General features: G+C 48.3%; 2 protein-coding genes across 10 annotated transcripts in view; one reads left to right on the top strand and one right to left on the bottom strand.

The window, feature by feature from the left end:
* Positions 1–66: 66 nt before the first annotated feature.
* Positions 67–15,676, bottom strand: GPSM3 (G protein signaling modulator 3). 8 transcript variants are annotated; one of them, XM_088663650.1, is made up of 5 exons: positions 15,444–15,676; positions 7,986–8,137; positions 6,798–6,951; positions 2,895–3,070; positions 67–1,878 (listed from the first exon to the last, which is right to left on the bottom strand). In XM_088663650.1, exons 2-5 carry the CDS (start codon positions 8,055–8,057, stop codon positions 1,657–1,659), a joined length of 624 nt encoding a protein of 207 aa, XP_088519776.1. In that variant the 5' UTR covers positions 8,058–8,137; positions 15,444–15,676; the 3' UTR covers positions 67–1,656. The 8 variants fall into 8 exon arrangements, with proteins under 8 accessions (XP_088519776.1, XP_034962995.1, XP_088519777.1 ...); XM_035107104.3 differs by having other exon boundaries at positions 15,499–15,676; XM_088663651.1 differs by having other exon boundaries at positions 6,798–6,948; positions 15,499–15,676.
* EGFL8 (EGF like domain multiple 8) overlaps positions 6,838–27,960 on the top strand; it is a 33,528-nt gene continuing 12,405 nt past the window's right edge. Inside the window, exons 1-3 of one of the 2 annotated variants that reach the window (XM_035107094.3) lie at positions 6,838–6,977; positions 20,926–21,021; positions 23,551–23,688. In XM_035107094.3, coding sequence (XP_034962985.3) covers positions 23,588–23,688 — 101 coding nt within the window. In that variant the 5' untranslated portion in view covers positions 6,838–6,977; positions 20,926–21,021; positions 23,551–23,587. Of the gene's footprint in view, positions 6,978–20,525; positions 20,580–20,925; positions 21,022–23,550; positions 23,689–27,960 lie in introns of those variants that run through there. The other variant, XM_088663635.1, reaches the window with a different exon arrangement.

Raw genomic sequence — 27,960 nt, 5'->3', positions numbered from 1 at the left:
TTCGCATCTCTCGTTTCTTTCCCCCTCTTGAAATGGTGTGTGCAAGCATGCAGAAGCACAAACAGCTCAAGAACACGCAAGGAAGTTTTATTATGATGACCACATTAAAGCGCAACCGTGCATAAAAACGACAAACTTTTCTCGCAAGGGCGGCCAACCGCTGCCGTTTTATCTTAGCTTTGCAATGCAGCAGCTGGCAACTGCGGCTGTGGGCAGCGAGGGTTTGCAGGTGGGCTGCTGTACATAAGCCGGGTAAAAACCCCTATCGCAATCGAGTTCCCGGGTTGTGATTCTGCCTGGTTTGCTACTACTTAAAATAAAAATTAAAAAAAACAACATGTAACAACCGCACAGATAATATTCGGCGCATTTGCACTCGTCTTTACAAGAACAAAAAGGGGGTTCTGCTCTGCTGGGATTCTTTGCATAGGCCCACAAGAGCTGCACCCCGAATGTGTAGTGCAGACAGGGATGGTATTGGCAGGATGGAGGAAAACAACTCCATTTGCAGAACCGCCATTTTAATTACACTTCCAGATGATTGCATTACGGGACACAGCGTGGAAGCAGCTAAATAAGACAGTCCCATCTTCATTGTTTTAAAAGATTGGAAGCATGTAAAACCGATCTCTTTCAAAGCAAGCATCAATAAGCTGATTTTACATTTCAATTGCACACACACGAACACCCCAATACATCCTGACCCTAATTTTAGAATAGGGACACAGCACTTCTTTATGGCCCTCCAGTTGTTGATAGACTACAGCTCCAATGATCATTGGCCACGCTGACCGGGGGTGAAGTCTGGCAATATCAAGAGGGCTGCAGGTTCCCCAGCCATAAAAGATTGCTATGAGGATACAGTGCAAGATGGTGGATCAATCTAGCAAAAAGTGATGGTTCTAACAGCTTGATGCCTCCTAAAACTAAAGATCTAGAACAGGCACCCCCAAACTGCGGCCCTCCAGATGTTTTGGACTACAATTCCCATCATCCCTGACCACTGGTCCTGTTAGCTAGGGATCATGGGAGTTGTAGGCCAAAACATCTGGAGGGCCGCAGTTTGGGGGTGCCTGATCTAGAACATCAGGTTATCCACTCGTATGGCCTTCTTTGGGGCAGGAATTATTAGCATCATACATACCTAATGTCTGCTATTTGCTTATCAGTGTGGTCTCTCCCCCCCTTTTCTCTGCCCACCTGAGGAAGAGGTAGAACCATAGAGTCATAGAGTTTTGGAAGGGAACCCAAGGATCATCTAGTCCAACCCCCTGCAATGCAGGAACTTTTTGCCCAATGTGGGGCTCGAACCCACAACCCTGAGATTAAGAGCAGACTCAGAAACTTTCCGACTTTCCATGGCTCCCAATAAACATATCACACTACTGCTTCTGCCACCAGTTCAGGCCATTTTGCTCGTAGATGGGTTAGAAGGAAACGCCATAAATTGTTGAGGACAGAAAGCTTAGCCGGGAATCAAATAGGGTGCTGCATTTGGAGAGTTTTGCACCCACCCTCTTTTTTTCTACAACACAGGATACCTTCACAGTATGAAACTTTTTCGAAGCGGCCCATCTCGATTTCTCAGTCCACGCTGCCTTGCTTAGTTTAGGCCTCGCAAGGATTCTGTCTTTCGGCGCAATGTGTCTCGAGTCACTAGAACCACATCTGTTGGAGGGAGGAGTCTGCCGGGGGACTCAGGCACTGCATGGGGAAGGAAGTGTGTGGCCCCAGCAAGGACGGCCCACCGAGGCCAGGAGGGAGAGCTGAACGCTGGTCTTCCATCCGGGTGCCTTGGGCTTTGAGCAGCAAATCCAGCAGGCCCTGAATTCCTACTGGGATGGGGGGCTCTGTGCGCTGGTCTTCGAGACGCTGGCTCTGTAAGGAAAAGAGGAGGCGCTGAGCTCTGCTAGCTGACTGAGAGCCAGCGTGGCATAATGGTTAGAGTGTCGGACTAGGACCTGGGAGAGCAGGGTTCAAATCCACGCTCAGCCATGAAGCTCGCTGAGCGACCTCGGAGTCAGCTGCTGTCTCCTAGACTAACCCACCTCACAAGGTTATTGGGAGGATGAAATGGGAAGGAGGATTGCCCTAAGGCAGCTACATCGAGTCCTCCATTTCCAGTGTTTAGAGTTCGAGTGCCATAGTTTCTAGAGCCAAAACAGCACCACATGAACAAACGGGAAGTATTAGCAAACTCGAGGAAATACCAAGAGTTGCAGAAGCAAGGGGGGGAGTATTTAGGGGGGGAAACACCCTAACATTTGGGGGAACCTTGGAAACAGTCCATGAGGACTAAGGATAAAGGAAGTTAGCAAGGTTCCTTTCCAAGCTGTGTTTGTTGTAATCAGCGCTGCTGCTGTTCTGCTGCAGTTCAGCTTCTGTTAAAAACTATGTCAGTTACCTTGCTGTGGCTGATGTAATGTAATTAATCACATTGTCATTGTGTGATTCCATCCCATTCGCTTCAATGCAAAGGAAATGTCAGAACGGGGGGGGGGGGGATGACAACCCTATAACAAATACCAGTCGTATTAATTTGCCTGAGGCCTCGGTTCCTGTCTACAAACAAGCATGGAAACTGAGGCAGTTTCCGCTTCTGTGTCTGCTTGGAGCAGAATTTGCTGCCATCCTTAAGGAGGACTGAGCATGCTCAGTAGCCACAAGATGCTGACTGACTGCTAGGGCGGGGGGGGGATTGCAATCCTAAGTAGAAGCACTCCATGCTGCAACATTTTGTTACAGATCCCGCTGTAGTTGGATTTCAGGATTGGTAATGTTAACCACCCTGGGAACGTCAGACGGAAGGGAAGTATCAAAATTTTCGTTGTCGGCATCATCAAGAGGGTCCACCAACGTCCACTCAGACCTTCTGTGGAGACCGCATGGCTCACCTGATGCGCCAAGATAGTGTCGTAGAGCCTATCTTCAGAGACCCTCAAGTTGCCCGCACACATTTCTGCGCCCTCCTCAAAATCAGCCCGCTGGTCATCAAGCCTCCGGGCCTGGACTTTAGCCACCATGTCAAAAAACTCCTCCGCTTGGAGAGAGGTCAGCGAAGAGAAGAAGACTGGGGGAAGAGAGGAAAGAGAACAGGTTGTGTAACAGAACAGCCATATAGTCAGGGGATTGTTGCGGCTACTCTCGAATAAAGACACCCCAGTCCGCTCTGTCTTTCAGAGTTTTATTGTGCATATTATTTACAGTGCAGAGATATCAGAAAACATGGCTGCCTAGTCCGATTCAGAACCCGGCAATGGCTGTTTCCGGCTCTTCGGCCAGCATAAAAGCCTAGGCACCCCAAAGCGCCTCCCCCTAGCCCTGCGTGTGGGCGCGCGCCTCAATTCGGGCGCCGGAAGGGGCTGCGTTCCTTCTCCCGTCCTTCGGCTGGGGCGTTGCAGAGGCTCCGGCACCTCACTGCGCTGTCCTTCCCTCTCTGGCCAGCCTAGGCTCTGACGCGTCTGACAGCCCTCTCTCCACCCCTCTCCATTCCTCATTCCCTCCTCCTGACCCGCTGCTAGTGCTGTCACTGGGCGAAGTGCTGGTCAGGATGATTGGGGGGGGTCCCTGTAAGGAGTCCCCCTGACACATATGCAGAGGGCAGAAGGATAGCAGAGAATCCTGGGTGTGAAAGCTTCAGATCCTCCTGCTTCACCCAATCAAAATGTGAATTGGTTTGAAGTACTCTTCTAGCCCTCATGACTGTCAACCAAAGTTTGGACATGCTGAGGTTCCATGTCTGCTAAAACCTCCAAGCGTATGTCAGTGGTGGAATATCCGTGGCCCTCCAGAGGTGGTTTGGCCAGGTGTTGAGGCCCCAGGGCTCACACCTGTGCTCCAGAATGGTTCTCTCTACCGAAATTTGTGTCGTGGGCACAAGTTAGCATGCACAAGTCTGTGCCACATGAGCCTGTGCTCTGAGACGTCAAAGTACCTACCCACACCCCCGGAAAACTGTTGGTGGAAGCCAAAAGGCCCCCCGCCAGGGGACCACTTGGAGTAAGAGGATCCTAGGGAGTTGGGCTTTCGGCAACCACCCCTTCAGTTTCCCTGCGTCACTTCTTCAAATAACAACAACAACAACAACTTATTATTTATTCCCTGTAACAACAACAACAACAACAACTTATTTATTCCCTGCCCATCTGGCTGGGTTTCCCCACCCACTCTGAGCAGCTCCCAACAGAATTAAAAGCACAGTAAAAAACATTAAAAACTTCCCTAAACAGGGCTGCCTTCAGAGGTCTTCTAAAAGTGAGATAGTTGATTATTTCCTTGACATCTGATGGGAAGGCGTTCCACAGGGCAGGTGCAACTACTGAGAAGGCCCTCTGCCTGGTTCCCGGTGTAACCTCAGTTCGCGCAGTGAAGGAACCGCCAGAAGGCCCTCGGAGCTGGACCTCAGTGTCCGGGCTGAACGATGGGGGTATACTGAGCCGTGGCCATTTAGGGCTTTAAAGGTCAGCACCAACACTTTGAATTATGCTCAGAAACATACTGGGGGCCAATGTAGGTCTTTCAAAGGAAGGATACGCCTGTAAATCTTTGGAGAACTGCAAATTATAAGTTTTCTTTTGGCGGGGGAGGGTAAACCCCCAAAATTAGTAAATGGTAGTATTTTGGTTAGTTGAGATGCGAAGAGAGAATTACAAGCTGCAGAGGAATTCCTGAGCAAGCCCGAGGTGCGAACAGGGACTGGCGATTTGGAGGGTTGCCAGTTGTAAGATTAAAGAGTGTCTTTAACAAGGTGTGTTGAGAAGAGGAAGGGAGAACAAAGACAAGAGATCCATGTTGGGCAAATGCCCTTGACTCCAGGGCTGTGGGGAAGACACCCCTCTTGAAAGGACCATGCTGTAAGATCTGGACCCCCTCCCTCCAAACTCGGGTGTAAATATGTGATTAAGCCATATTTCTGAAAGCTACGACAGTCTCCGTTATGTCTTTAGTTCTCCAAAGGAGCACAGGCCCTGGTTGAGGGCCAAGACCCCGGGAATCCCGAAGGGATAGACCATTGCAAATATACTAAATGCCTATTAGCACGGACATAAAACATGGATGAAAATACTGTCCGCTTAAAAACACACATTCAAATTAGAATCATAGAGTTGGAAGAGACCACAAGGGCCATCCAGTCCAACACCCTGCCAAGCAGGAAACACCATCAAAGCATTCTTGACATATGCCTGTCAAGCCTCTGCTTAAAGACCTCCAAAGAAGAAGACTCCACCACACTCCTTGGCAGCAAATTCCACTGTTGAACAGCTCTTACTGTCAGGAAGTTCTTCCTAATGTTTAGGTGGAATCTTCTTTCTTGTAGCTTGAATCCATTGCTCCGTGTCCGCTTCTCTGGAGCAGCAGAAAACAACCTTTCTTTCCTTCCTCTATGTGACATCCTTTTATATATTTGAACATGGCTATCATATCACCCCTTAACCTCCTCTTCTCCGGGCTAAACATACCCAGCTCTCTAAGCCGTTCCTCATAAGGCATTGTTTCCAGGCCTTTGACCATTTTGGTTGCCCTCTTCTGGACATGTTCCAGCTTGTCAGTATCCTCCTTGAACGGTGGTGCCCAGAACCTGAACTAAATTAAAACAGAACCTGAAAACTTGCAGGGGTTGCTCTTAGGTTTAGCTTGCTCAAGGTGAGTTGCAGCAGCCCTGAGCCAAGCAAATGTCTCCGGCGCCTGACTTCCTCATAATCAACAGAAACTTCTGCATCCGGGACAAGAACAAACAGCATCGCTTTCTTTTTGAAGTTCAGAAGCTTTTTGACTACATATTTGTAAAGAAACACCTTCCTTAAAGGAATGAGCAGTTCAAGCAAAAAAGCTAGATTTTGCCAATGGGTTTCTGCAGCCTTTCTGAAAAAGTTGAGCCTAATGGAAAAAGTAATTATAGCCCCCCCTCCCCCCAAGCTTAATGATTGATGCAGGAGGGTTTTGTTTCATAAGAAGTACAGGAAGTGTAATCTCGACGGAGTGAATAAGGGTTAGCAAAAGGTTAACAGAATTTTGTTTGCAATAACTAGGAAGTCAGAAAATAGATGCAGCTCATTTTGTCAAACATTTGGTTTCAATCTTGCACTATATACAGACACTAAAAATAGCCTAAGGGCAGGATCGGGGCCAAAATTGGATTACTGTATTTTGTTTTATAATCCTTTCCTCCAAGGGTTTTGGGGCCGTGTACAAAGTCATCTCCCCTGCTCTTCCTCCCTCCCCCACTTTATCCACACAACAGCCCTGCAAAGCAGGCCAGTCTGAGAGATGGTGACTGGCCCAGGGTCACCCGCTGAGTTTTGGGGGCGACTGGGTGTGGGAACATGGGTCTCATTGGTGCTACGGTGACACCACTCCTCGCACCGTGCACTTAAAACACGCGCAAACCACATTATTTCCCCCAAAGAATCCTAGGAACGGTAATGTGTTAAGGGCGCTAGGAACTGTAACTGTGTGAGGATTCTTTGGGAGAAATAATGTGCTTCAAATAAAAATTAAAGCAACTTTTAAGTTAAAGCAACTGTGGTAATGCAGGCGTCTCCAGCTTAAACACACAAGAACTGGTCTGCTAAAATAAAGTTGTTAACCCTGGATTTGGGAAAGGAGGTCTCATACACATCATAGATACGCAGGAGCAGATGCCTTCTGCCAAATAATCCTGGGAGCTGTAATTTGTCAAGCGTTCTAAGGATTGTAGCTTTGCAAAGGGAAAGCTACAGTTCCTTTGTGCTTCGAACGTGCTTGCCACGCACGGTGTGAATGTGACTAGCGATAGCAGGCTGGCGTTCTCATCTTACCCATCTGGTCTTTCTCCATCTCCCCCGTAGGGGTGGCTGGCAGGGACCTCCAGGGCCGCGCAGGATCCGTCTGCCGTGTTCTCTGCTTTGGATGCAAAAGAGCACCCGGGTTTGGCAGGAGGCTGAGGTCATCTTGAGAGGAGGCCTGGATCTGCTGTGCAGAAGGAAGCAAGGTTGAAAGTAAGTCTCTGACCTTCCTAGAAAGAAGGTTATGGGGTGCAATGAGTGAGTGCCATAGCTGCCAAGTTATCCCTTTTTTTAAGGGATTTTCCCTTATGCTGAATAGGCTTCCTCGCGAGAAAAGGGAAAACTTGGCAGCTATGGTGAGTGCCTTCCAAACAATTTCTCTGAAATGAGAGTGAGGGTGGATCTACACATAGGACAAAAACGCTGTGAATGTCAGTAATCGTTATAACAAAAGAAAAGAAAATGCATAGGGGAAATCGCAAAGAATTTTTTTTGCTCTCCAGCGCCATCTGGTGTTGCATGTTTATAACACATTCAAAACGCTGTCTTTTGACTAAGGTAGCTGAGTCCTGAGTGTAGTGTGGCCGCCTTGACCAATCATAGACAGGAACGGCTAGGTGGAATCGCAGATCTGTAAACAAAAAAAGTGTAGACTTGCACACACTGGCCAGTTTCTCTCTTGACTTTAAATGTTCTTTCGGGGCTTCTCAGAAGTACGTAAAGGCACAAAGTGGGCAGGGGGAGCGCCGGCCCACAATGACACCCACCTGATAGGTGCCGGAATAGTGCTCCGGCTGAAAAAAAAGCACTGGATGTAGACATCCTGTTTTGCTCAACCAGCAGACCCTCTTGCTGCTAGCCCTCACTGGATGCGAGTTCCCTTTTTTCTTTTGTGCTCCTGGATACCTCTTGGGGCTCAGCCTAGCATGCTAATACCGCCCGCTTGTTTCCTAGCGGTCCCATTTTGCCTTCGATTCTGTTGACACTCGGCCTCCCAAATTTGTTTTTAGAGGGGATGATCGTGGCGGCTGCCATTTTCTGTGGCGCACGTGCAGTTTAAGAATAGCCCGGCTAGATCAGGCAAATGACCCATCTGGTTCTCACATTTAAGTTCAAGCATGGGGTACCTCTGGCTGGTGGGAACTCTAGTTCAACAGCACCTGGAAGGCCAAAGGTGCTGCTGGGCCCTTATTCCTCTGAGAGGTACATAAGCCCCCTTACCTGTTCTTCTGTGGCTGTTGCACTGACATCCAGTTGCATCTCTTCTTCCACTATCACATCCATTTCCTGCATCCTTCTTTTGGTTTACTCTCTGCCTGCTGGCCGAAGACTCTTGTGGCCGAATATGCAGAGAAATCGCTTCCCCCCTTGTCCTGGGCAACAGAGAATAAAGGAGATAAGCAGTTCCCTTGCCCCCCCAAAGTCTCATCCCAGAATGTAGCAGTTCCTGCTTTCTGAAGAATGGCTGGGTGTTTGGAGAAGAAAAAATATGCTCCAGCTAAATCTCTAGTCTCTGAGCCCAGTCAATTCATAAGAACCGAAGAAAATAGCTCTTAAAAAGGAATAAAAAACAAACATCAGGAAAGGAGGGGTGGGAAGTCAAGAAGAAACTTTGTATGCTAAAAAAATAATTATATGATGATAAATGCTTTGAAATATTGTTGGAGACAGTCATATATACAGGTGAAATTCAGAAAAGTAGAATATCGTCGAAAGTGCATTTATTTCAGTAATGCAACTTAAAAGGTAAAACCAATATATGAGATAGATGCATGACATGCAAAGCAAGATATGTCAAGCCTTTATTTGTTGCAATTGTAATTATTTGTCGTTAGGTGGGTCAACTATGAATGGAATGTAATTAATGAAATGTAATAGCGATGTTTATTTTTGTTCCTTTTTGTATTATTGTAACTATTTGTTTTATTACTGTGGAATTTCCAAAAGAAATCATTTGTAAAAATTAAAAGAAAAAATAAATAATAATAAGTTGCATTACTGAAATAAATGCACTTTTTGACGATATTCTAATTTTCCGAGTTTCGCCTGTATATGAAGAAGATAGCTCAGTTGGTATCAGCATGGTGCTAATAATATCAAGATTGCAGGTTCAATCTGCGTATGGGACAGTGGCATATTTCTACATTGCAGGGGGTTGGACCAGAATATCCTCAGGGTTCCTTCTAACTCTACGATTCTAAAAGCATTGCTGGATCAGGCCCACGGCCCACCTCGTCCAGCATCCTGTTCTCACGGTGGCCAACCGGGGGCCTTTTGGGGGAACCTGCAAGAAGGAACCCGAGCACAAGAGCCCTCTCCCCTTCTGCAATTTCCAGCAACTGGTATTCAGAAACATTGCTGAGTGCCACTGAATGCATTAACTGAACCCAGTTAATCCATCATCAACGTGCCATCAACTTGCACAACATTTTTATATGTTAGCATAAACACCCTCTTTCCCCGCCTTCTCATTTCCCCCCAAACAATAGCTCCTTGATCTGAAGAGTTTAAAGCTAAATTTGGACAGCTGGGAGACAATAGAAGGAAGGGGAGGGTCAGAGCAGAAACTGGGCCGTGAGGGCAAGCAGGGCAGTGCCCACCGAGGGCAGCCTGCCCCTGCTTGCCTTCTGACCACCAGGCTGAGGTGTGGCTTGGTCTGTCAGATTCCTCCTCCTCCTCCTCCTCTTCCTCCTCCTCCAGTTCCTTAGTGTTTTCCGTTGTAGAACTCAGCAGGCAAGACGACAGTGATAGGCACAAGACTCCCCCAACTCTGCAATTCTGTGATTCTTTGAATTTCTGTGATTCTTGCTTGGACCACCATTGGCTACACTTATTGTCTGTCTCGCTGTCTTCCATCTTAGGCGGGTTGGTCCCATGCATACCAGGTACCTCTGGGAAAGGCTGGGAAAGAATTAAAGTAGGGGAGCCAACTGACCTGGGAAATGTGGCCTTGCCTGCTCCTGCATCTTATCGCGGTACAGTGGTACCTCGCAAGACGAATGCCTCGCGCGATGAAAAGCTCGCAAGACGAAAGCGTTTTGTGATGTTTTTGGTGACTCGCAAGACAGTTTTCTATGGCCGTGCTTCGCAAGACGACGTTTTTCGGCGGGACCCCCCCCCCGACGGCAAACCGTTTATCGCTAGACGAAGCGACTTGCAGAACGAATTACTTTTGTCTTGCGAGGCACCACTGTAGTTTGCTGCTGCACAGGTTGGGTTTTATTTCAAAAAGTGTTGGCTTTAGGCGAATTTCCTTAGCTCAGAAACTTTCCCTTTTTTGGAGAATGTGTAAAAAAAAGCTCAACAACTTTGCCAAATTAAAAGCTCAAAAAGCATTTCTGTCTGGATTTTCACTTTTTGAAATACTGCAGCCCTCAGTTAAATCACTCCCATGCATGCCCAATAAAAATAAAGAAACTCTCATAAAACATCAAAGAGAGCAAAATATTGTTATGAGTTCGAAAGGGAGGTGCTAGATGGAAATGGCCAAACTGACCTGCAGAATTTGCGATCAGGATGATTTGAGATTTCAAAAGGAGTGGAGTAAATATGTTGAATATGTAAAAGAAAATTATAAAGGGATGAAAACATTAGCGGGGTTGGGATAAATCCTATATCTCGGATATGGTGGAAAATTTAGAAAATGCTAGAGTGTATGAAGTCTAATTTACCTGCTGGGGAGACGGAGGGAAGTCAGAGCTTGGCAAAGCTATATTTTGTATACATTTGAATTATATTGTATATAAAATTGCAAAGGATAAAAACCAATAAAAATTTATTCTGAAAAAGAAAGAAAGAAAGGGAGGTGCTAGATGCCCATAAATGTGGTAAAAGTTAAAATTAATCAAGATTTGATTAAACTTTGCCGAACATGGAAATCCACAGGATTTAGTTACACTCATGAGCCAAGCCATCTGGACAGAGCTAGCTGGATAGGCCATCAGTAGGGGACAAAGGGCAGTGGAGGCCTATCAAGAGGGCAAGGTTGCCAGGCAAAGGGGGGGGTCCTTATTTGCTGGGTGCTGGAGAGCAGATGCAAAGGTCACGACTGGGTCTTTGGAGTCGGAAAAGGAGGGGCAGATCTCTGAGTTTGCTGGGGATGACCAGCTAGAACTAAGAGAGGAGGCCTTTTTTGCTGCCCTTAAGGGGTAAGCCAGACCCTCCTGGTATGCGGGTGCTCTTCAGTCCCTCAACCTAGGCTCAGGTTGTTTATACGTGTCAATAAAACCATATATCATAATAAAAACACCATGGTCTCTGCCGTGCCTCATGCCCAAAAGGAACAACAAACCCTGGAGCCGCAGGAATATCACCCTGCTCGTGGAGATTGGGGTGACGTGTCACAATATCAAAACAAAGCATGATAGATTAAGATCCAATAGAAAAGGCAACCAAGATCGGCACCGAAAGCCGCATCGTTAGCAGCAAAAATGAACTCCAATTTAGGGTTGCCAACTCCCCCCCCCTGCTGTGCTCCTGCGCCTTTTAAGAACTGCATGATGAGCAGAACCTGGCACGTAAATGCATGGGCGGGAATAAGCTTCCCCTTTTGAATTTCTGCCTGCCACGCAGCTCTTAGGGGCACAGGAGCCTTGATTGGGAAAGCCAGGTGGCGCCTCCCCTCCCTTCCCCCTTATTCTGTTACGGCACCTCTCCTTTCCAGCTACGTCTCCCCTCCACGGGGCAAGGGGTGGGATGTCACTCAGCCTGCCCCTACCTTGCCTGCTTTCTCACTTGTATCAGGCCCAGAGGGTGGCCCTGGCTGTCAGCTGCCTGTTCCTCTGTGGCTTCAATGCTGCTCCTTGTAAAACTTGGCAGGGACGAGGATAGGGACCAAAAGAGCAGGAGGTACCTCTGGTCTTGTCGCCCCCCCCCCACCAGACTAGACTTCTCCCCTCCCTGTGGTCAGGCAAAACATGTCAAGTCATGGGCCTGCAGCGGGGAGGGGAGGTTGTTGTTTTCAGTTTCTTCTCCAAATTCTGGGCTGAGTCACAGAGCTTGGTCTGTGTCACAGGAATAAATCTCACGCAGGCTCAGCCCCCTAACCTAGGTGGCCGGCTGAAAAAGAGAAGAGGGCCCCACAGTCGTTTTGAAAGGGGGATTTCAAACCCGCCATGGCGAGTTACTACACCTGCAGATAAATTCCGCTTTCCACCCAAGTCTGAAAGTTGCCACGAGCACCGTTTTCTTTATCAAACCCTCCCCAAAGTTTCCTTTTTTTAAATACCAAGGACATAGCTGTGGAAACACAAGGCATAATGGTAAAGAAAAGAGGGTTTCTGGGAATGTACAAAGTTCACGTCCCCGCTGGTGCCTGTCAGGCGCTCCCACCTGCTCCCCATCCCCCACCCCTGCAATCTGTTTATCTAAAGAAGTGGCTGTGTGTGGCTGAGGGGTGTAAAGTACAATTGGGTCCTGCAACAAAATGTTGCAGTATGGAGAGCTCATATTCAGAGTTCCAACAACATATAAAAAACACCCAAAACATCAGACATTAAAAACTTCCTAATACAGGGTTGTGCTTCAGATGTCTGCTAAAAGTCAGATAGTTGTTTATTTCCTTGACATCTGTAGGGAGGCGTTCCACAGGGCGGGAGCCACTACTGAGAAAGCCCTCTGCCTGGTTCCCTGTGTAACCTCACTTCTAGCAGTGAGGGAACCACCAGAAGGCCCTTGGAGGAGAACCTCAGTATCCAGGCTGAACGCTGGCGTTTGAGATGCTCCTTAAGGTATTCACTTCTGTCTTCCCACCCCACATCATTGGTTTTTTTGTCCCTATCCCCCATACATGTACACACACACAAAGTCCACTTTTACACCACTTGAACATTCCTGGGAATCATAGTTTGTTAAAAGTGCCGAGAAAGTTGTTACAAGACCCTTTTCCCCTTCACGGAGCTACAATTCCCAGAGCGCTTTAGGAATCAATTCCTCTTCCCAGGGAATTTCTGGATATTGTAGCTCTGTGAGGGGGATAGGGGCATTCCAACAAGTCTCTCAGTACCTTTAACAAACTACAGTTTCCAGGCTCCTTTGGGGGAAGCCATGACTGCTTAAAGTGGTGTAATACTGATTTAATGATTAGCCGCAGGTGTGGCCCTAATCTGCATTGTATGCCCACGAAATCACCAGACTCTTGGTGGGGGTCTCCCCTTAGAGTTTTTCCCTCTAAAGATCTGGTCCACTTCTTTCTGCAAACCTCAGGGTTTTCCCCCAAACCTGCTGATACTTCCCTTCAGTGTGTGAACTGTGCCATTTTAAAGAAACATGCCTTGCATTCAGAAGGCCTCATTTTACTATTTATACCCCACACATCTTATCGGGTTGACCCAGCCACTCTGGGCAGCTTCCAACACATATAAAAACATAATAAAACATTAAACATTAAAAGAAGTAAAACTTCCCTATACAGGATTGCCTTCGGGTGGCTTGGGGGGTTGGATAACTCCATACCCTCCAACAATTCTCCAACAATGAAAATTGGGACGTCGAAAGAAAAGCAGGACATTCTGGGATCAAATCAGAAACCGGGACAGCTTCTCTAAATCAGGGACGTCCCTGGAAAATAGGGGCACTTGGAGGGTCTGTGCTCAAGAGTTGTTTGGCCCTCATCAACAACACCAAGAAGGTCCCTTTGGGAGTAGGAGGGAGGAATATTTTTGCAGCCTCAAGGGGACGTTCCGCTCAAGCTGCCAGGATTCCTAAATTCTAAACATGGCCAATCCTCATTCTCCAAAGGGCTTCCTCGCACATGACACATTCCTACCCAGAGAGGACACTCCCTGCAGGCCAAACTAGACCGAGTTGCTGTTGACATGGTTTGCCCCTTGCTGCTGCTGTTGTTGTTTTTTAACAAATGACCAATGGGCAGGCAATAGTGGGGGAACTGGTTGCAAATCTTTATTTACTGCACTGCCAAGCCAAACATTAGAATGAACAGATGCTGCAGAACGTTCTCAGGCCAACATAAGTGCAGGCCTGCATTCAACCAAGGACTTCTGCTGGTGCCATGGGGCTTCTTGCCCCCTCTCTGACCTTGTGCACCCCCTGCCCCCCAACTTGGCTCAGGGTCGATGGTTCCGGCTAGCAAGCTTGCGCTGATGGAACAAGCTTAACACTATGATGAATTCCTCCCCCTGGCCTGGGCTTCTGCCTTCCCTCAGGGCAGACAGGTCCTTAAGAAGCCCCAAGGAAGATGGGGGGTGGGCGGTACAGGAGAGAGGCTGCCCCACATTTCTTCCAGGCCCTTGTCCACAGGGGTCAGCAAACTTTTTCAGCAGGGGGCCGGTCCACTGTCCCTCAGACCTTGTGGGGGGCCGGACTGTATTTTTTTTAAAAAAAAAATGAACGAATTCCTATGCCCCACAAATAACCCAGAGATGCATTTTACATAAAAGGACACATTCTACTCATGTAAAAACACCAGGCAGGCCCCATAAATAACCCAGAGATGCATTTTACATGAAAGGACACATTCTACTCATGTAAAAACATGCTGATTCCTGGACCATCCGCGGACTGGATTTAGAAGGCGATTGGGCCGCATCCGGCCCCTGGGCCTTAGTTTGGGGGTTTGGGAACCCCCTGCCCTTGACAGTCCCCTCAGAGGCTGGTGAACGGAGCTTCTAGGCTTCCTTCGGGGCTTCTCCTCCCATGGCAAATCAGCAGGTGTAAGGAGGAGGCCCGATTCATAGAATCATAAAATCGTAGTGTCGGAAGGGACCTCGAGGGTCCTCTAGTCCAACCCCCTGCAATGCAGGAATCTCAGCAAAAACATCCATGACAGATAGATGGCCAGCCAAACTCTGCTTAAAAACCTCCAAAGAAGGAGAGTCCGCCACCTTCTGAGGGGGGTGGGGTGGGTCCTGTTCACTGTCAAACAGATCTTGCTGTCAGAAAGTTTCCCCTGGTGTTTAGTCAGAATCTCCTTCCTCGTAACTCGAAGCCGTTGGTTCGAGTCTTACCCTCCAGATTTCGATCAGGACCGGGTCACGGGCAACAACATCACACTGTCAAGTTTAGTTTTGGCCCATGGCGAAAGGCCAGCATACACAACCGTTTACACACGACCTACCGGAGGGCGTTAGGCTTATTTATTTAGGTGGTTTATATGCCCCTTATTTGCGCAGCAAATAAGAATCCGTGACAACCCATTAAAATAGCAGTCCATAAAACCACGCACGCCACATTCCCAAGCCAGCTTCTCCTATCCCACCCCATGCTGCCTAGCTGTGTAAACAACACACCAAACCACACAAGGCCGATATGTGCAAACCATGCCGGATGTGGCTCTGTGGAAACGCAGCCAGACCCACACCTGGACTAGACGGCTGCACATGTGGGAATTTACACCTGGTGAAGCCGCCTTCTGCCGAGACGGGCCGTTGCGAGGTCTCCAACCGGCCAAGCGTTGTCTCCTCTGACTGGCAGCAGCTCTCAAGGGGCAACAAACATGTCGGCCCTCCAGGTGTTGCTGGCATCCAGCTTGCATCCTCCCTGCTCATCTGGGGCTGGTGGAAGTTGGAGAACCCAGCAACATCTGGAAGGCGGCTCCACATTGACTTAGAGACAAACACACGGGGGGGGGGCTTTCCCAGCTGTCCTCTCTGTGGTCCTCTTCTCAGGAGATGCCACTTCCCAGCACGGAAGTGACTTGCACGTCGGAAACCCATTACTTACGAAGCAACTTTCTAGGGCTGTTTTCGTGCTGGCAATTGTCCTCTGCGGCGCTCACCTTTTTTTGGGGGGGATGTCGGTGTGGTCCCCCCCCCAGATTTATTCCCGCTGTTGCTGACAGTGCCACGTCCCCATCTTCCTTCTTTCTTTCCTTCCTTTCCCCCTTGCTTTTGCCCCAGTTGTTTAGTTCTGGCTGTTGTCTTCTCTCCTTCCTCCTTCTGCCTGGACTGTCGCTCGGCCGCTCAGCTGTGGCTACGCCCCTATTTCTACACGGGAAGCCACCACTTCCTGCCTCTGCCGCTCAGGCATTTGCTGCTCATTTGCTTTCGCCTCAGCTCCTTTCCCCACAAACCCCCTTCCTTTTATCTCCCCACCCACTCCTTGCGGCTGAGGAAGGAGGGCAGGTACACAGAGGCCTTGCTCTTTACTCAATCAGCCTTTGCTTCCTTCTCAAGAGACTGCATTGCCTGCTGGGAAAGCCCCTTTGCCCAGGAGCCTAGTTCTTTGCTCAGGGTCCCTCTGCAAAGCGATGCTCCATCTCAAAATCCTGGAGACATTGAATTGTAGAGTTGGGTCCTGCCGATCATCTAGTGCAACCCCCTTGCAACGCAGAGATACGCAGCTGTCCTGTGCGGGGATCGAACCTGCGACCTCTCGGTATTATCAGTACCATGCTCTGTTTTCCAGCAATAGTCCCGGATTTAGAGAAGCTGTCCCGGTTTCTGATTTGATCCCATTATGTCCCTTAAAGGTAAAGGTAAAGGGACCCCTGACCATTAGGTCCAGTCGTGACCGACTCTGGGGTTGCACTCTCATCTCGCATTATTGGCCGAGGGAGCTGGCGTATAGCTTCCAGGTCATGTGGCCAGCACGACAAAGCCGCTTCTGGCAAACCAGAGCAGCACATGGAAACGCCGTTCACCTTCCCGCTGTAGCGGTTCCTATTTATCTACTTGCATTTTGATGTGCTTTCGAACTGCTAGGTTGGCAGGAGCTGGGACCCAGCAACGGGAGCTCACCCCGTCACAGGGATTCGAACCGCCGACCTTCTGATCAGCAAGCCCTAGGCTCAGTGGTTTAGCCCACAGCGCCACCTGGGTCCCCATCATGTCCCTTAGGACGTCCCTATTTTCATCAGGGGAAATGTTGGAGGGTATGGAGTAATGCAACCCTTGAGCCAGCCTTTAGAAGACACCTGAAGACACCCTGTATAGGGAAGTTTTTTTAATGTTTTAATGTTTAATGTTTTATTATGTTTTTATTTGTTGGAAGCTACCCAGAGTGGTTCATCAACCCAGTCAGAAGGGCAGGGTAATAATAATAATAATAATAATAATAATAAGGATAGAATATCCCTGTTTTCATCGGAGAAATGTTGGAGGGCATGCCATCTTCTTGCTTTGTTTTATTTTGCGCATTGGGAGGTGAAAAATGAAAGCCACCTTCCCTTTGTATGGCTGGGACAGAGACCCTGCCTAAATCGCTGAAGAGCCGCTGCCAGTCAGTGCAGGCAATACAGAGCTCAATGGCCCAAGTGGCCCTGAAGCAAGCATCAAAGCCTGTACAGATTCCCACAGCCTGACTCATTATAAGGCAGCTTCTGACACCCGTGTCGCATCGGGCTGCCATGTTGTTCTGCCACCTTGTGAAAGGAGGTGGGTGGAAGGATGGCTGTGGACCAGCGGCACATATGCGCCCTCCAGAAATCTCACACTGCGTGTGTGAAACTGGGCTGGAGCTCAACAGCCTGGCACTTCAGGGTGGCTGTGTGGGCTTCATCGTTTAATCCTGGCTTTCACACAAAATATTCTGGCGGCTATCCCAGAGGTCAAAAAGCGGCCAGGCCGATTTTCTTCTGTTTGGGGTTAGCCAGGACCCTTTCGTGTCCTCTGGGGGAGAGAGAGAGAGAGAGAGGAAAGAAAGAGGAAGAGAGAGAGAGAGGGAGAGAGAGAGAGAGAGAGAGAGAGAGAGAGAGAGAGAGAGAGAAAGAAAGAAAGAAAGAAAGAAAGAAAGAAAGAAAGAAAGAAAGAAAGAATACTCAAGAAAGACAGGGCTCAATCCCTGTGCTTAATTTTCAAAGCTCGCAATATAAAGAAGTACTAAACCAACAGGGAAATGCGTTGCAGCATGGCTGTTGGGGTGTTGAGCCCGCTATGTACGTGACATTTGAGCCATACAAATCAACATTTGCACTCTCTTTCAAGCAGCAAACACTTGCCTGAGTATGAGTATAACGTGTGAACGTGGCCACTGTTCACACACCCAAGTTTCTGAGCAAGTGAGAAATCCTTCCCATCCTGTTCAAGCATGAAGCTTGCTGGGTGACCTTGGGCCAGTCCCTGTCTCTCAACCATACCCGCCTCACAGGGTTGTTGTGAGAGTAAAAGGCATGTGCACCACCTTGAGGTCCTTGGGGAGAAAGTGGGATGTAAACATAATCATAATTATAACAATAAACACAGCAGTCTCCGTGAATACCTTGGGACCGGATTTCCTACAAATGAAGCTCACTGGGGCGTTTGTGATACCTGTGATATACGGTTTTATTTGCAGATAGAATCATAGAGTTGGAAGGGACCCTGTGGGTCATCTAGTGCAACACCCTGCAGTGCAGTAATTTTTTTTGCCCAGTGTGGGGCTCGAACCCACAACACTGAGATTTAGAGTCTCCTGCTCTATCGACTGAGCTACCAAGGTGGATGTGTACCAACTGAGCTTACAATGGATGGTCTCACAGGGCTAACACTCCACCAAAGGCTGGTCCCCCTTTAGTTCTAGGTTCCTCAAAGAGAGCAAAACCTCTGGGTGTTCCCAGTTCCAGTTGCAATATGAGGTTGGCTAGCCTTCTTGCCGATCAGAAGGCTGGCAGTTTGAATCCCTGCGATGGGGGAGAGCTCCCATTGTTCGGTCCCAGCTCCTGCCCACCTAGCAGTTCAAAAGCATGTCAAGTGCAAGTAGATAAATAGGTACCACTCCGGCGGGAAGGGAAACAGCGTTTCCATGCGCTGCTCTGGTTTGCCAGAAGCGGCTTAGTCCTGCTGGCCACATGACCTAAAAGCTGTCTGTGGACAAACGCCGGCTCCCTCGGCCTACAGAGCGAGATGAGTGTGCAACCCCAGAGTCATCCGCGACTGGACCTAACGGTCAGGGGTCCCTTTACCTTTACCTTTCGTCTTATTTTATGCTCTCCCCCAGTGAAGAGATGGTGGCCTGGCAGCTGAGTCCTGATTCCCCAAAGGAGGCATCGCCTTAACCCTCCCCTACCTCACTCTCCCAGTCAAGAACCACATACCCCTCAACTGCCCCATTTCTTCTGTGGCAGCCGGCAAATCAATCACAATTTCTGTCGGTGTCCTGCTAAGTCCCGATTTTTCCAAGCGGGGCAGAAGCAACTCTAGTGAAGTTCTGGGCACCACAGTTCAAGAAGGATACTGACAAGCTGGAAAGTGTCCAGAGGAGGGCAACCAAAATGGTCAAAGGCCTGGAAACAATGCCTTATGAGGAACGGCTTAGGGAGCTGGGTATGTTTAGCCTGGAGAAGAGAAGGTTAAGGGGTGATATGATAGCCATGTTCAAATATATAAAAGGATGTCACATAGAGGAGGGTGAAAGGTTGTTTTCTGCTGCTCCAGAGAAGCGGACACGGAGCAATGGATTCAAGCTACAAGAAAGAAGATTCCACCTAAACATTAGGAAGAACTTCCTGACAGTAAGAGCTGTTCGGCAGTGGAATTTGCTACCAAGGAGTGTGGTGGAGTCTCCTTCTTTGGAGGTCTTTAAGCAGAGGCTTGACAGCCATCTGTCAGGAATGCTTTGATGGTGTTTCCTGCTTGGCAGGGGGTTGGACTGGATGGCCCTTGTGGTCTCTTCCAACTCTATGATTCTAAGTGTTCTCGGCACGGTGGCTAGCTCGCACCCGAGCAAAAGGCGCTTGGTTTTGGGCAGGTGCTCTGGCTCATGCCAGAGTGTCTGACCCAAAAAAGAGCACCCAAATTTGGATCCTCTGAATGTTGAAGTGTATTGAATCAAATGACTGTGTGGTACCGCTCAAGGGACATCTATTTTAGACTAAGACTCTGTCCACACTCCCGTTTACTGTGCCCTCCCTGTGTTTCTGGTGCTGAGTTTTTAATCCATGTTCATATGCTTTTTTATAAAATGCTACCGCCTGGTGCATTATTTCTGAAACCAGCTTTATACTGATGAGAGTCCTTCAACGATTCCCTAGCCAAGGTGTGAACACCTTGGCAGAGGGTGAAAGCCTCCCCTCCCACCAGCGCCCCCTGCCTAGAAATGAATCTGACACTAATGAAGCCATGCTGATGTGAACAGCTTGGGGGGAAAGAGCTGTGAAATGCATGAAGGAAGCGGGGGGGGGGGGGCAACTTCACTGTGCTTTAACGTGAACACACCCGAACACACCCACAAATCCTTTAACAAAACCTGGCACGGTAGCAGACTCAGGTCTCAAATTTCAGTGACACCCTGTGCAATGCCAAAATTTGGCGCCCCTGCCTTTAAATAGCAGTTGTGGCACCCCCTGTGGCTCCGCACCCTCAATCCCTGCTCCCCTAAATCCCCCTCTGCCTGGCGCAACCCAGTCCTGGTTCGGGTGGAATGAGTTAACAGGGGAAATTATTTCCAAGCGTTGCTTCTCTCTGGCAGGAAAGGCTTTGCCCGTTGAATTTCAGTCAAGAGGGGGGAATATTCCCTGCCCCTGTTTCTCCCTGATGACCAGCCTGTTGCATTGAAGGAGAGAAGGTGCAGATGTTCAGCCATGCAGCGGACTTGCCCCTGCTAACGAAAAGGATCTCTTATCGCCGCCTCTCCTCCTGGCCCACCCAGACACCGGGCTCCTTCATCTTGAAGGGGTTGCAGTGGGAGACAATGCGTGTGGCTGTAGCCAGCCGGTTTGTTTTAAAGGCCGACGTCTGTGGGCGACATTTTCCGTCGCAGCCTGGAACCAGTTCCTGCCTTTGTCCTATTGTGGCAGCCCAGACGGTAGCCCCTCTCGAGTTCCCGAACTTCGCCACAGCCTCCTGCCAGCAGTGGCCCCCGACAATTCTGGCACACAACTCTACATACACACACACACACACACACACCACACACAGAGCTCCCCGATATCCTGGCCTTGTGGTGTGTATGTGCTGGGTTGGGGAGGGGGGCTTTGCACATACTATAATGCTCTTCCATTCCAGCACAAAGCACCCTGAGAGTGACAATGAACTGGTTTGTTCGGTGGGGGGTGAGGAATCCCAAGAGGGCGAGGGGGACAATGAGGCCCTGTCTGGGCCACTCGCCTCGTCGGCGGGTTTGGGGGTGAGGGGGTGAGGGCGTGACTCATGCCAGGGGCCGAAATGCCAGGGGGCATCGGCCAGAGGTGGGTGGAAGGGGGGATTTGCTGCGGTTGTTGCAAGGGTGTGTGGCGGCCGTCCAAGAAAGGTGGGGACTTGACTGTTTCAAACTCTGCTTCCACCCACAGCTGAGCTGGGAACAGACGGCTGGATGTAGCAGCTCTCAGGCTGGGACCTTGAGGGCAGCTGGAGAGAAGCGCCAGGGCTGAGAAGAGACGAAACAGGTAGTGTACAAGGATATTTGTGAGAGGTGGATGGTGGGGACATTTTGCAGCATGCAATGAGAGAACATGTGTGTGTGTGTGTGTGTCCGTCCTGAGGGATAGCTCAGTTGGTAGAGCATGAGACTCAAGGTTGTGGGTTCGAATCCCACGCTGGGCGAAAGATTCCTGCATTGCAACGGTTGGCCTGGATGACAAACCCCACCCTTAGTGGCCCCTTCCAACTCCATAGATTTGTGATTCTTCATGTAAAGTTTGCTGAATTCTCCGCAGCGCCAGATGTTGAGGATGATGCGGGGCCATCTTTGCCAACCTGGTGCCCCCCCAGATGTGTTTCAGACTACATATCCCATCAGCCCTGGCTGGCACCCCTGGAGGCCATCGGGTCCGGTCGGCAAAGGCTGATGAAGATGAACATTGCTATACTCTCTCCTTTGCTGTTTTGACACGGAGAGGGTTGAAGGTTTGTGTTATCGTTTTGTAATGTATAGAGAACAGAGAAGAATTACGACGACTGGCGGAAGCTAAAAGATGAAAAGCAGAACTATAAAATGGGCATGCAGAATGCACACAGTTAGTTGCACAGGGGTTAAAATAACAAGTCTAAGTAAAGACTATAAACGTTATCAGATCACCCAGGATAGTTCCAGATTTGCCAAGCTGGTGATGATGATTGCACTGTAAACGATGGCTCTGCTGTGTATGTCATAGAACAGAGGTGGCCATCTCCCAAGAGACTGCAGTCTACTCACAGAGTTAAAGACTAGCAGTGATCTACCCCCTTTTGGGGGGTTCAGGACAAAGTTGTTGAACTTTTTTTAGGGAAGAGGGAAGCCCGTTTCTTGGGTGTTCAGGTCAAAGTTTTTGAGCTTTTTTTTTTTTTTAGGAAGGAAAGGCCTGTTATGGGGGGTTCAGGTCAAACTTGTTGACCTTCATTTAGGGAGAAGGGAAGGCCCGTTTTTGGGGAGTGAAGGGCCAAAATGTTGAGCTTTTTTTTAGGGGAGCCAAAGTTGTTCAGCTTCTTTGGGGGGAGCCACTGATCTACCAGTGATCTACCACAGATGTCCAGTGATCTACTGGTAGATCACGATCTACCTGTTGGACGTGCCTGTCATAGAAGAATGCCAAACCGTATAAAAATGGCCTGGAGGTTCCAGTCCTTGTCGAAATTTTGAATTATCCATTATAGCTATATTCCAGAATGAGCAATACCAAGCAGCCAGGGGAAGATTTGGTACTGCTTTCCATTGAGTTGCAGTTACCATTCATGCTGCCAAGACCAATTCATAGAATCATAGGATTGTAGCGTCGGAAGGGACCCTGAAAGTCATCTAGCCCAACCCTCTGCAATGCAGGAATCTTTTACCCAACGTGGGGCTCGAACCCACAACCCTGGGCTTCAGGGTCTCATGCTCTATTGATTGAACTAATATATATCTATTTTAACATTAGCTCGACACGTTGGAAATAGAGGATGAAAACCTGTCCTTGGCATGGAGAGAAGTGGGACAGGGGGAGCTTTAGCTGTTGCCATTTCTGCATGTTAAGGTGTTCAGCAAAGGAAACAGTACCAAAGGGAGCCAGTTAAAAGAGGAGAAGCCTCGTTGCAATGGACAAGATGAAATTCTATACAAATTTGCAATACAGTAGTACAGCACACCTTTGGAAATCACACAAAGCCCTACCAGAAAAGATAAATTTTGTGACAAAAGGCCCATCTTCAAAAGATTTTTTTAAAAAAATACATCCCTTTCTCTCTTTTATTGAAGAAGAAGAAGAAGAGGATATTTTAATCCCATCCCTATCATTACAGAGGCGTCTGTGGAGGGGATATATTGATTGAAAATGCCTAGCCAACCCGATGGGAAGCTGGGTTCCTATTGAGTTTATTTTTGGCGAGCCATCATGACAGTGATGTGGGATTGACGATTGGAGTGATCACTCTGTGATATTATGGCAGGGGACAAAGCTGTATTGTAACTTTTGAATACATGTATTATAATAATAATACAAAAATTACATCAGATAATAAAGTCAGGAAAGCCGCTCCTTCTCATTCATTTCCCCCTCGCCCTACCACATATAAGGAATCTGAGAAGAGCTGTGCCGGATCAAGGCAAGGGGCTTGATGCTAATTCTTAGCTGAGATACTACCGGTATCACCTACTGGCAAATTGAGGATGCAGGATTCAGGCCAGTTTGGGAACTCTTGCAGGACAAACCCACTTCCCCCCAAAGACCAGGCTTTTGTGATAAGGAAAGTATGGATGTTTGCTTTGATCTAACCTTGCCCAGCCTCCCCTGCAAACCAATCGGACTGATGGCTCTGCTAGTTGGAGCGAGGTGCTGATCATGCCAAAGTCGCAGGTTCAACCAGCTGCATATTCCTGCATTGCTAGGGGTGGACTGGATGGCCCCCCGGGTCCCTTCCAAGTGTACGATTCTATGTCAAGGACTGAAGCTGCAGGCAAAGGTGCTGCTTTCTCGCTGAGCCGCAGCCCTTTCCTTAAACCCCTCTCTTCTCTTCCACAGGTCCCGGGATTTGAACCCGCTCCCTGCCCGCTGTGCTATGGGGAGGCTGGGTGTTGCTGCCACAGCCTTCCTCTGCGGGGGGCTCCTCGCTGCCTTCCTCCTGAGGGAAACACTTGGAGAGAGCAAGAAGCCTGAGACGTAAGGAGAGAGCGGTGGGGTGGGGAATGCAGGCAAGGAATGTGAGGCTTACCCTGGATCTGGACCACAAAGCTGCAGCAGGAATGGGGATGGGGGGGACTCCTGCAATCGCTTCCCACCCTCTATAGAGCAAGGTTCAAAGTCCTTGTCCTAGTGTACAAAGAACTTTTGGCCCAGGGACACCTTTCCTAGTATATCCTAAGCTGGGATAGCTCAGTCGGTAGAGCATGAGACTCTCTTAATCCCAGGGTCGCGGGTTCAAGCACTGCATTGGGCAAAATATTCCTGCATTGCAGGGGGTTGAACTAGATGTCCCTTGTGGTCCCTTCCAACTCTACGATTCTATGAGATCATCACGCGGAGGGGGGGGGGGGACACAACACTGTGAGAATCTCCCGATGAACCCGAAACACAAGTCTTTGGGCAAAGTGGGCCGAAATCTGCGGAACTCCTTGCCACAAGAAATCAGGCAGGTGCCATCAAGTTGAAAATGGTTTTTCTGCTCAGGACACCTTCGCAGTTTAAAGCTGTTCTGATGTGACACACACACATACACAGTGCTTTCATTTGTGTCTTAAATTTTCCATATGATATTCTTTACCTTTGTCGTAAGTCGCTTTGACACAAATCTTGGAAACTGGATATGAGTTCCTTAAATAAAGAGAAACTGTGAAATAAATGAGAATGGAAGAGCGGAGGCAGGCTGAACACAGCAGAATTTGGCAGCCAAGTTGCTCACCGGAGCAAGGCGGTTTGAGCATATTACGCTGATCCTGGTCCAACTGCACTGGCTACCAATTACCGGTAGTTTCCAGACCCAATTCAAAGGGCTAGTTTTGACCTATAAAGCCTTAAATGGCTCAGGACCGCAATACTTCAAGGACCGCCTCTTTCCATTTGCACCTACCTGGAACCAGAGATCATCTTCCGAGACCCTCCTTCATGTGCCTCCTCCTTGAGAGGTCCGGAGGGTGGCAACACGAGAATGGGGCTTCTCTGTCTGTGGAAGGGAGGTTCATCTGACGCCTTCATTATACACCTTGAGGTGCCAGGCAAAAATGTTCCTTTTTAACCAGGCCTTTGGTTGACTTGATTGACATTCTATGCCAGGCATCCCCAAACTGTGGCCCTCCAGATGTTTTGGCCTTCAACTCCCATGATCCCTAGCTAGCAGGACCAGGGATGGTGGGAATTGTAGTCCAAAACATCTGGAGGGCCGAAGTTTGGGGAAGCCTGTTCTATGCCCTTTTAAAATGTGTTTTTTTTATTTTTTTTGGGGGGGGCGTTATTGGGTTGTTGTTTTCATTTTGATTATGTATTTTGTGGTTTTATATTTTGATTTTATTCTGTGAACTGCCCTGAGACCTCCGGGTATAGGACGGTATATAAATTCAATTAATAATAATAATAATAATAGGCTAGGTGATTGGTGCGTGAGAGTGCACCCCACCCGCCCACCCACATACAATCACACTTCCTTTTCTTCGAAAACCTGAAACATGGGGATCAAGCAGCTAGGCAGGAAAGAGAAGAGCAGAAAAAGGAAGCTCCTTCACATCAAATAGCCCCAAGCTCTGCTGATAGCCACAAGGCATCACAGTCTGGAACCCTCGACAACAGTCCCAGAATCATGGAACTGTAGAGTCAGAAGGTACCACGGGGTCATCTAGTCCAACCCCCTACAAAGCAGTAATATTTTTGCGTGACGTGGGGCTTGAACCCATGACCCTGAGATTAAGGGTCTCATGCTCCACTGACTGAGTTACCCTAGGAGTCCTCCCACTAGGGCAGGCATAGGCAACTTTTGGCCCTCCAGATGTTTTGGACTACAATTCCCATAATCCCTTACCACTGGTCCTGTTAGCTAGGGATCATGGGAGTTGTAGGCAAAAAACATCTGGAGGGCCGAAGGTTGCCTATGCGTGCGCTAGGGGGTGAGAGAATCCTCTGCCACGTTTTCTTGGAGATCCCACTGATAAAGTACCGTAAATAAATCTCACATTATGTCCATTATCAGCTTTTAGGTGCCAGGCAATGACATTAACATAAGGCCCTTAATGGGGGTCTTAGGCACGGTAGCTGTTTTTAATATATATAGTTGGCAAGGTAGCATTTATCTTCTTTATGTTATTGCAGAATGAGTGCTTTTAGGCAAGTGGAACGGATTCCTTTGGAAAGCGTTTGACTCTCCTTCCTTGGAGATATTTAAGCAGAGGCTGGATGGCCATCTCTCAGGAATGCTTCAGTTCCGATTCCAACATTGCAGGAGATTGAGCTAGATGACTCCTTAGGGTCCCTTCCAGTTCCACAATCACACGATTCTAAGGTTTATTCCCAGCTGTGCCATTCCAGCCCAGGTCTGGGAGAATCACTTCAGAAATATATTTATGGAAAATTCAAACCTTTCCATCTGCTCTCAGGAAGCTGACAGTGCAGAACTGGCACTGCTACCTCTTTGGAGACCAGTTACAGTGGAGGAAATTTATACATTAATGGAGAAACTGAAGAATGGCAAGGCCCCGGGAAAAGACTTTATACCAGCGGAACTTATAACATCCAACCAACTCTGGTGGGCTCCGCTTTTGGCGGCCCTTTTCACAGTGGTAAACAGCTCAGGCAAAGTACTACAAAGCTGGAAGCATGCTACAGTCATCCCAATATTCAAGAAAGGCGACCCTAAAGAACCTTCAAATTATAGGCCAATTAGCCTGCTATCAGTAATTGGGAAGTTGTATGCCTGCTTCCTAAGTAATAAACTGACAACTTTTCTTAATGAATATAACATCTTATCTGAAGCCCAGGCAGCCTATCGAGAGAATCACTCAACCACAGTCCACTGCCTAATGCTGTCTTTCCTAGCCGAAAAATATACCAGGCCGCTTCAGGGCAAGCTCTTTGTGGCATTTATGGATCTGAAGTCAGCATTTGATTCTGTTCCCAGATCCCATTTGTGGACCAAATTAGATCTGATAATACAGGACAAACGTCTCCTCTTTCTTATAAAAGCCCTATATAACGGAACCAAACTGCAGGTCCGATGCGGTCAGCAGGGACAGCTATCAAATAATATCGAAATGAGTAGGGGGGTTCGACAGGGTTGTGTCCTGGCCCCAACATTGTTTTGCTTATTCCTAAATGATCTAGAAGAGTGCCTAATGGACACAGATGGTCACCTTCCAAAAATAGGTATAAGAAGGTTTATTAATTTCAATAGGTCTACTCTGAGCAGGACTTAGTTGAATACAACCCAATGTTTAAAATGCTTTCTGGTCCTCATCTTTGACATGCAGAAAGTCCTGATTCAGTCTTGGGCTTTCCAAAGAATCTAGGGTCTGATGAAAGACCTTGGCATATGGCACCAGAGCTTGGCACTGAGACAGAACTGTGTAGACGGATCCCCATACAAAAGGCTCTTTTGTCTGAATCCAGCAAAAGACAACATCTCATCTCTTTAAAACAAAGCAAATAATTAAGAAGCGAAGACTTCCCTGGGCCCTTCGCTTCCCCCCCCCCTTTCCTCTTGGAAAGATAAAATAAAAATGTGCTGCGAATTGGGTTTTTTGTTAAGAGCTGTGGGCTATACAAAGAGGATAAATTATGTCAATCAAAGCAAATGCATGCACAAAATTTGTCTGGAGACAGATTCTGGTCCCCACCCCTGACTCTCCCAGGCAGCTTGAAAAAGATGAAAAATTGGGATGAATCCAAAAGCGATCCTACTTCTCCAAGTGGCAAATAACTTATGCAGGTTCCTGTATCGTTTTAACAACCTGCTTGGCCAGAGGAGACAACAGAATGACAGAAATATATGTATATGCCTCAGAAAGCAAACTCTTTCCCAGATAACATGCAACTCTCTTAAAAAACATTGTCTCTGCTCAGCTAAGCAGCCAACGACAGCACCTTACACACAGATCAGATCAATTTAACTTTCCATTCAACTCGGTCCCTCTAGAGTAGAAGGGTTCTGGGATATATTTTTAGCAGAGCAGCAGCACTGGGAGATAGTGGCTCCTTAATCCTTCCCCCACCTGCCATTTCTCCACTCCAAATCATCCGCCCACCCTCATGGCTTTTTCTCCATGGGTTTCAGAAAGCACAATTTCACCCAGCCCCCAGCTGCAGCTGGCAGAGAGGCAGGGAACGGAAGCCACATAGGGGTGGGCAAGAATTTCAGAATGAAAAACTGGCAGTGGGCATTCAAAGAGTTAAGCATCCCTCCACAGTCCTGCAATGAATATCTCATGGTCATGCCCAATGACATTTTCAAAA

Source organism: Zootoca vivipara, chromosome 2, assembly GCF_965207765.1.
Source record: "Zootoca vivipara chromosome 2, rZooViv2.hap1.1, whole genome shotgun sequence".
NCBI lineage: Eukaryota > Metazoa > Chordata > Lepidosauria > Squamata > Lacertidae > Zootoca > Zootoca vivipara.
Note: the sequence above shows the minus strand (reverse complement) of the source record. Positions and strands in the feature narration are given on the sequence as shown.

Bases quoted from the DNA above. Each gene is read 5' to 3' on its own strand.
- GPSM3 (XM_088663650.1), bottom strand. From the start codon at position 8,057: ATGCAGGAAATGGATGTGATAGTGGAAGAAGAGATGCAACTGGATGTC. The intron at 3,071-6,797 runs GTAAGATGAGAA...CTCTTCCCCCAG, and splicing joins GATGGAGAAAGACCAGATGG to TCTTCTTCTCTTCGCTGACC. The intron at 1,879-2,894 runs GTGAGCCATGCG...TTTTCCTTACAG, and splicing joins ACACTATCTTGGCGCATCAG to AGCCAGCGTCTCGAAGACCA.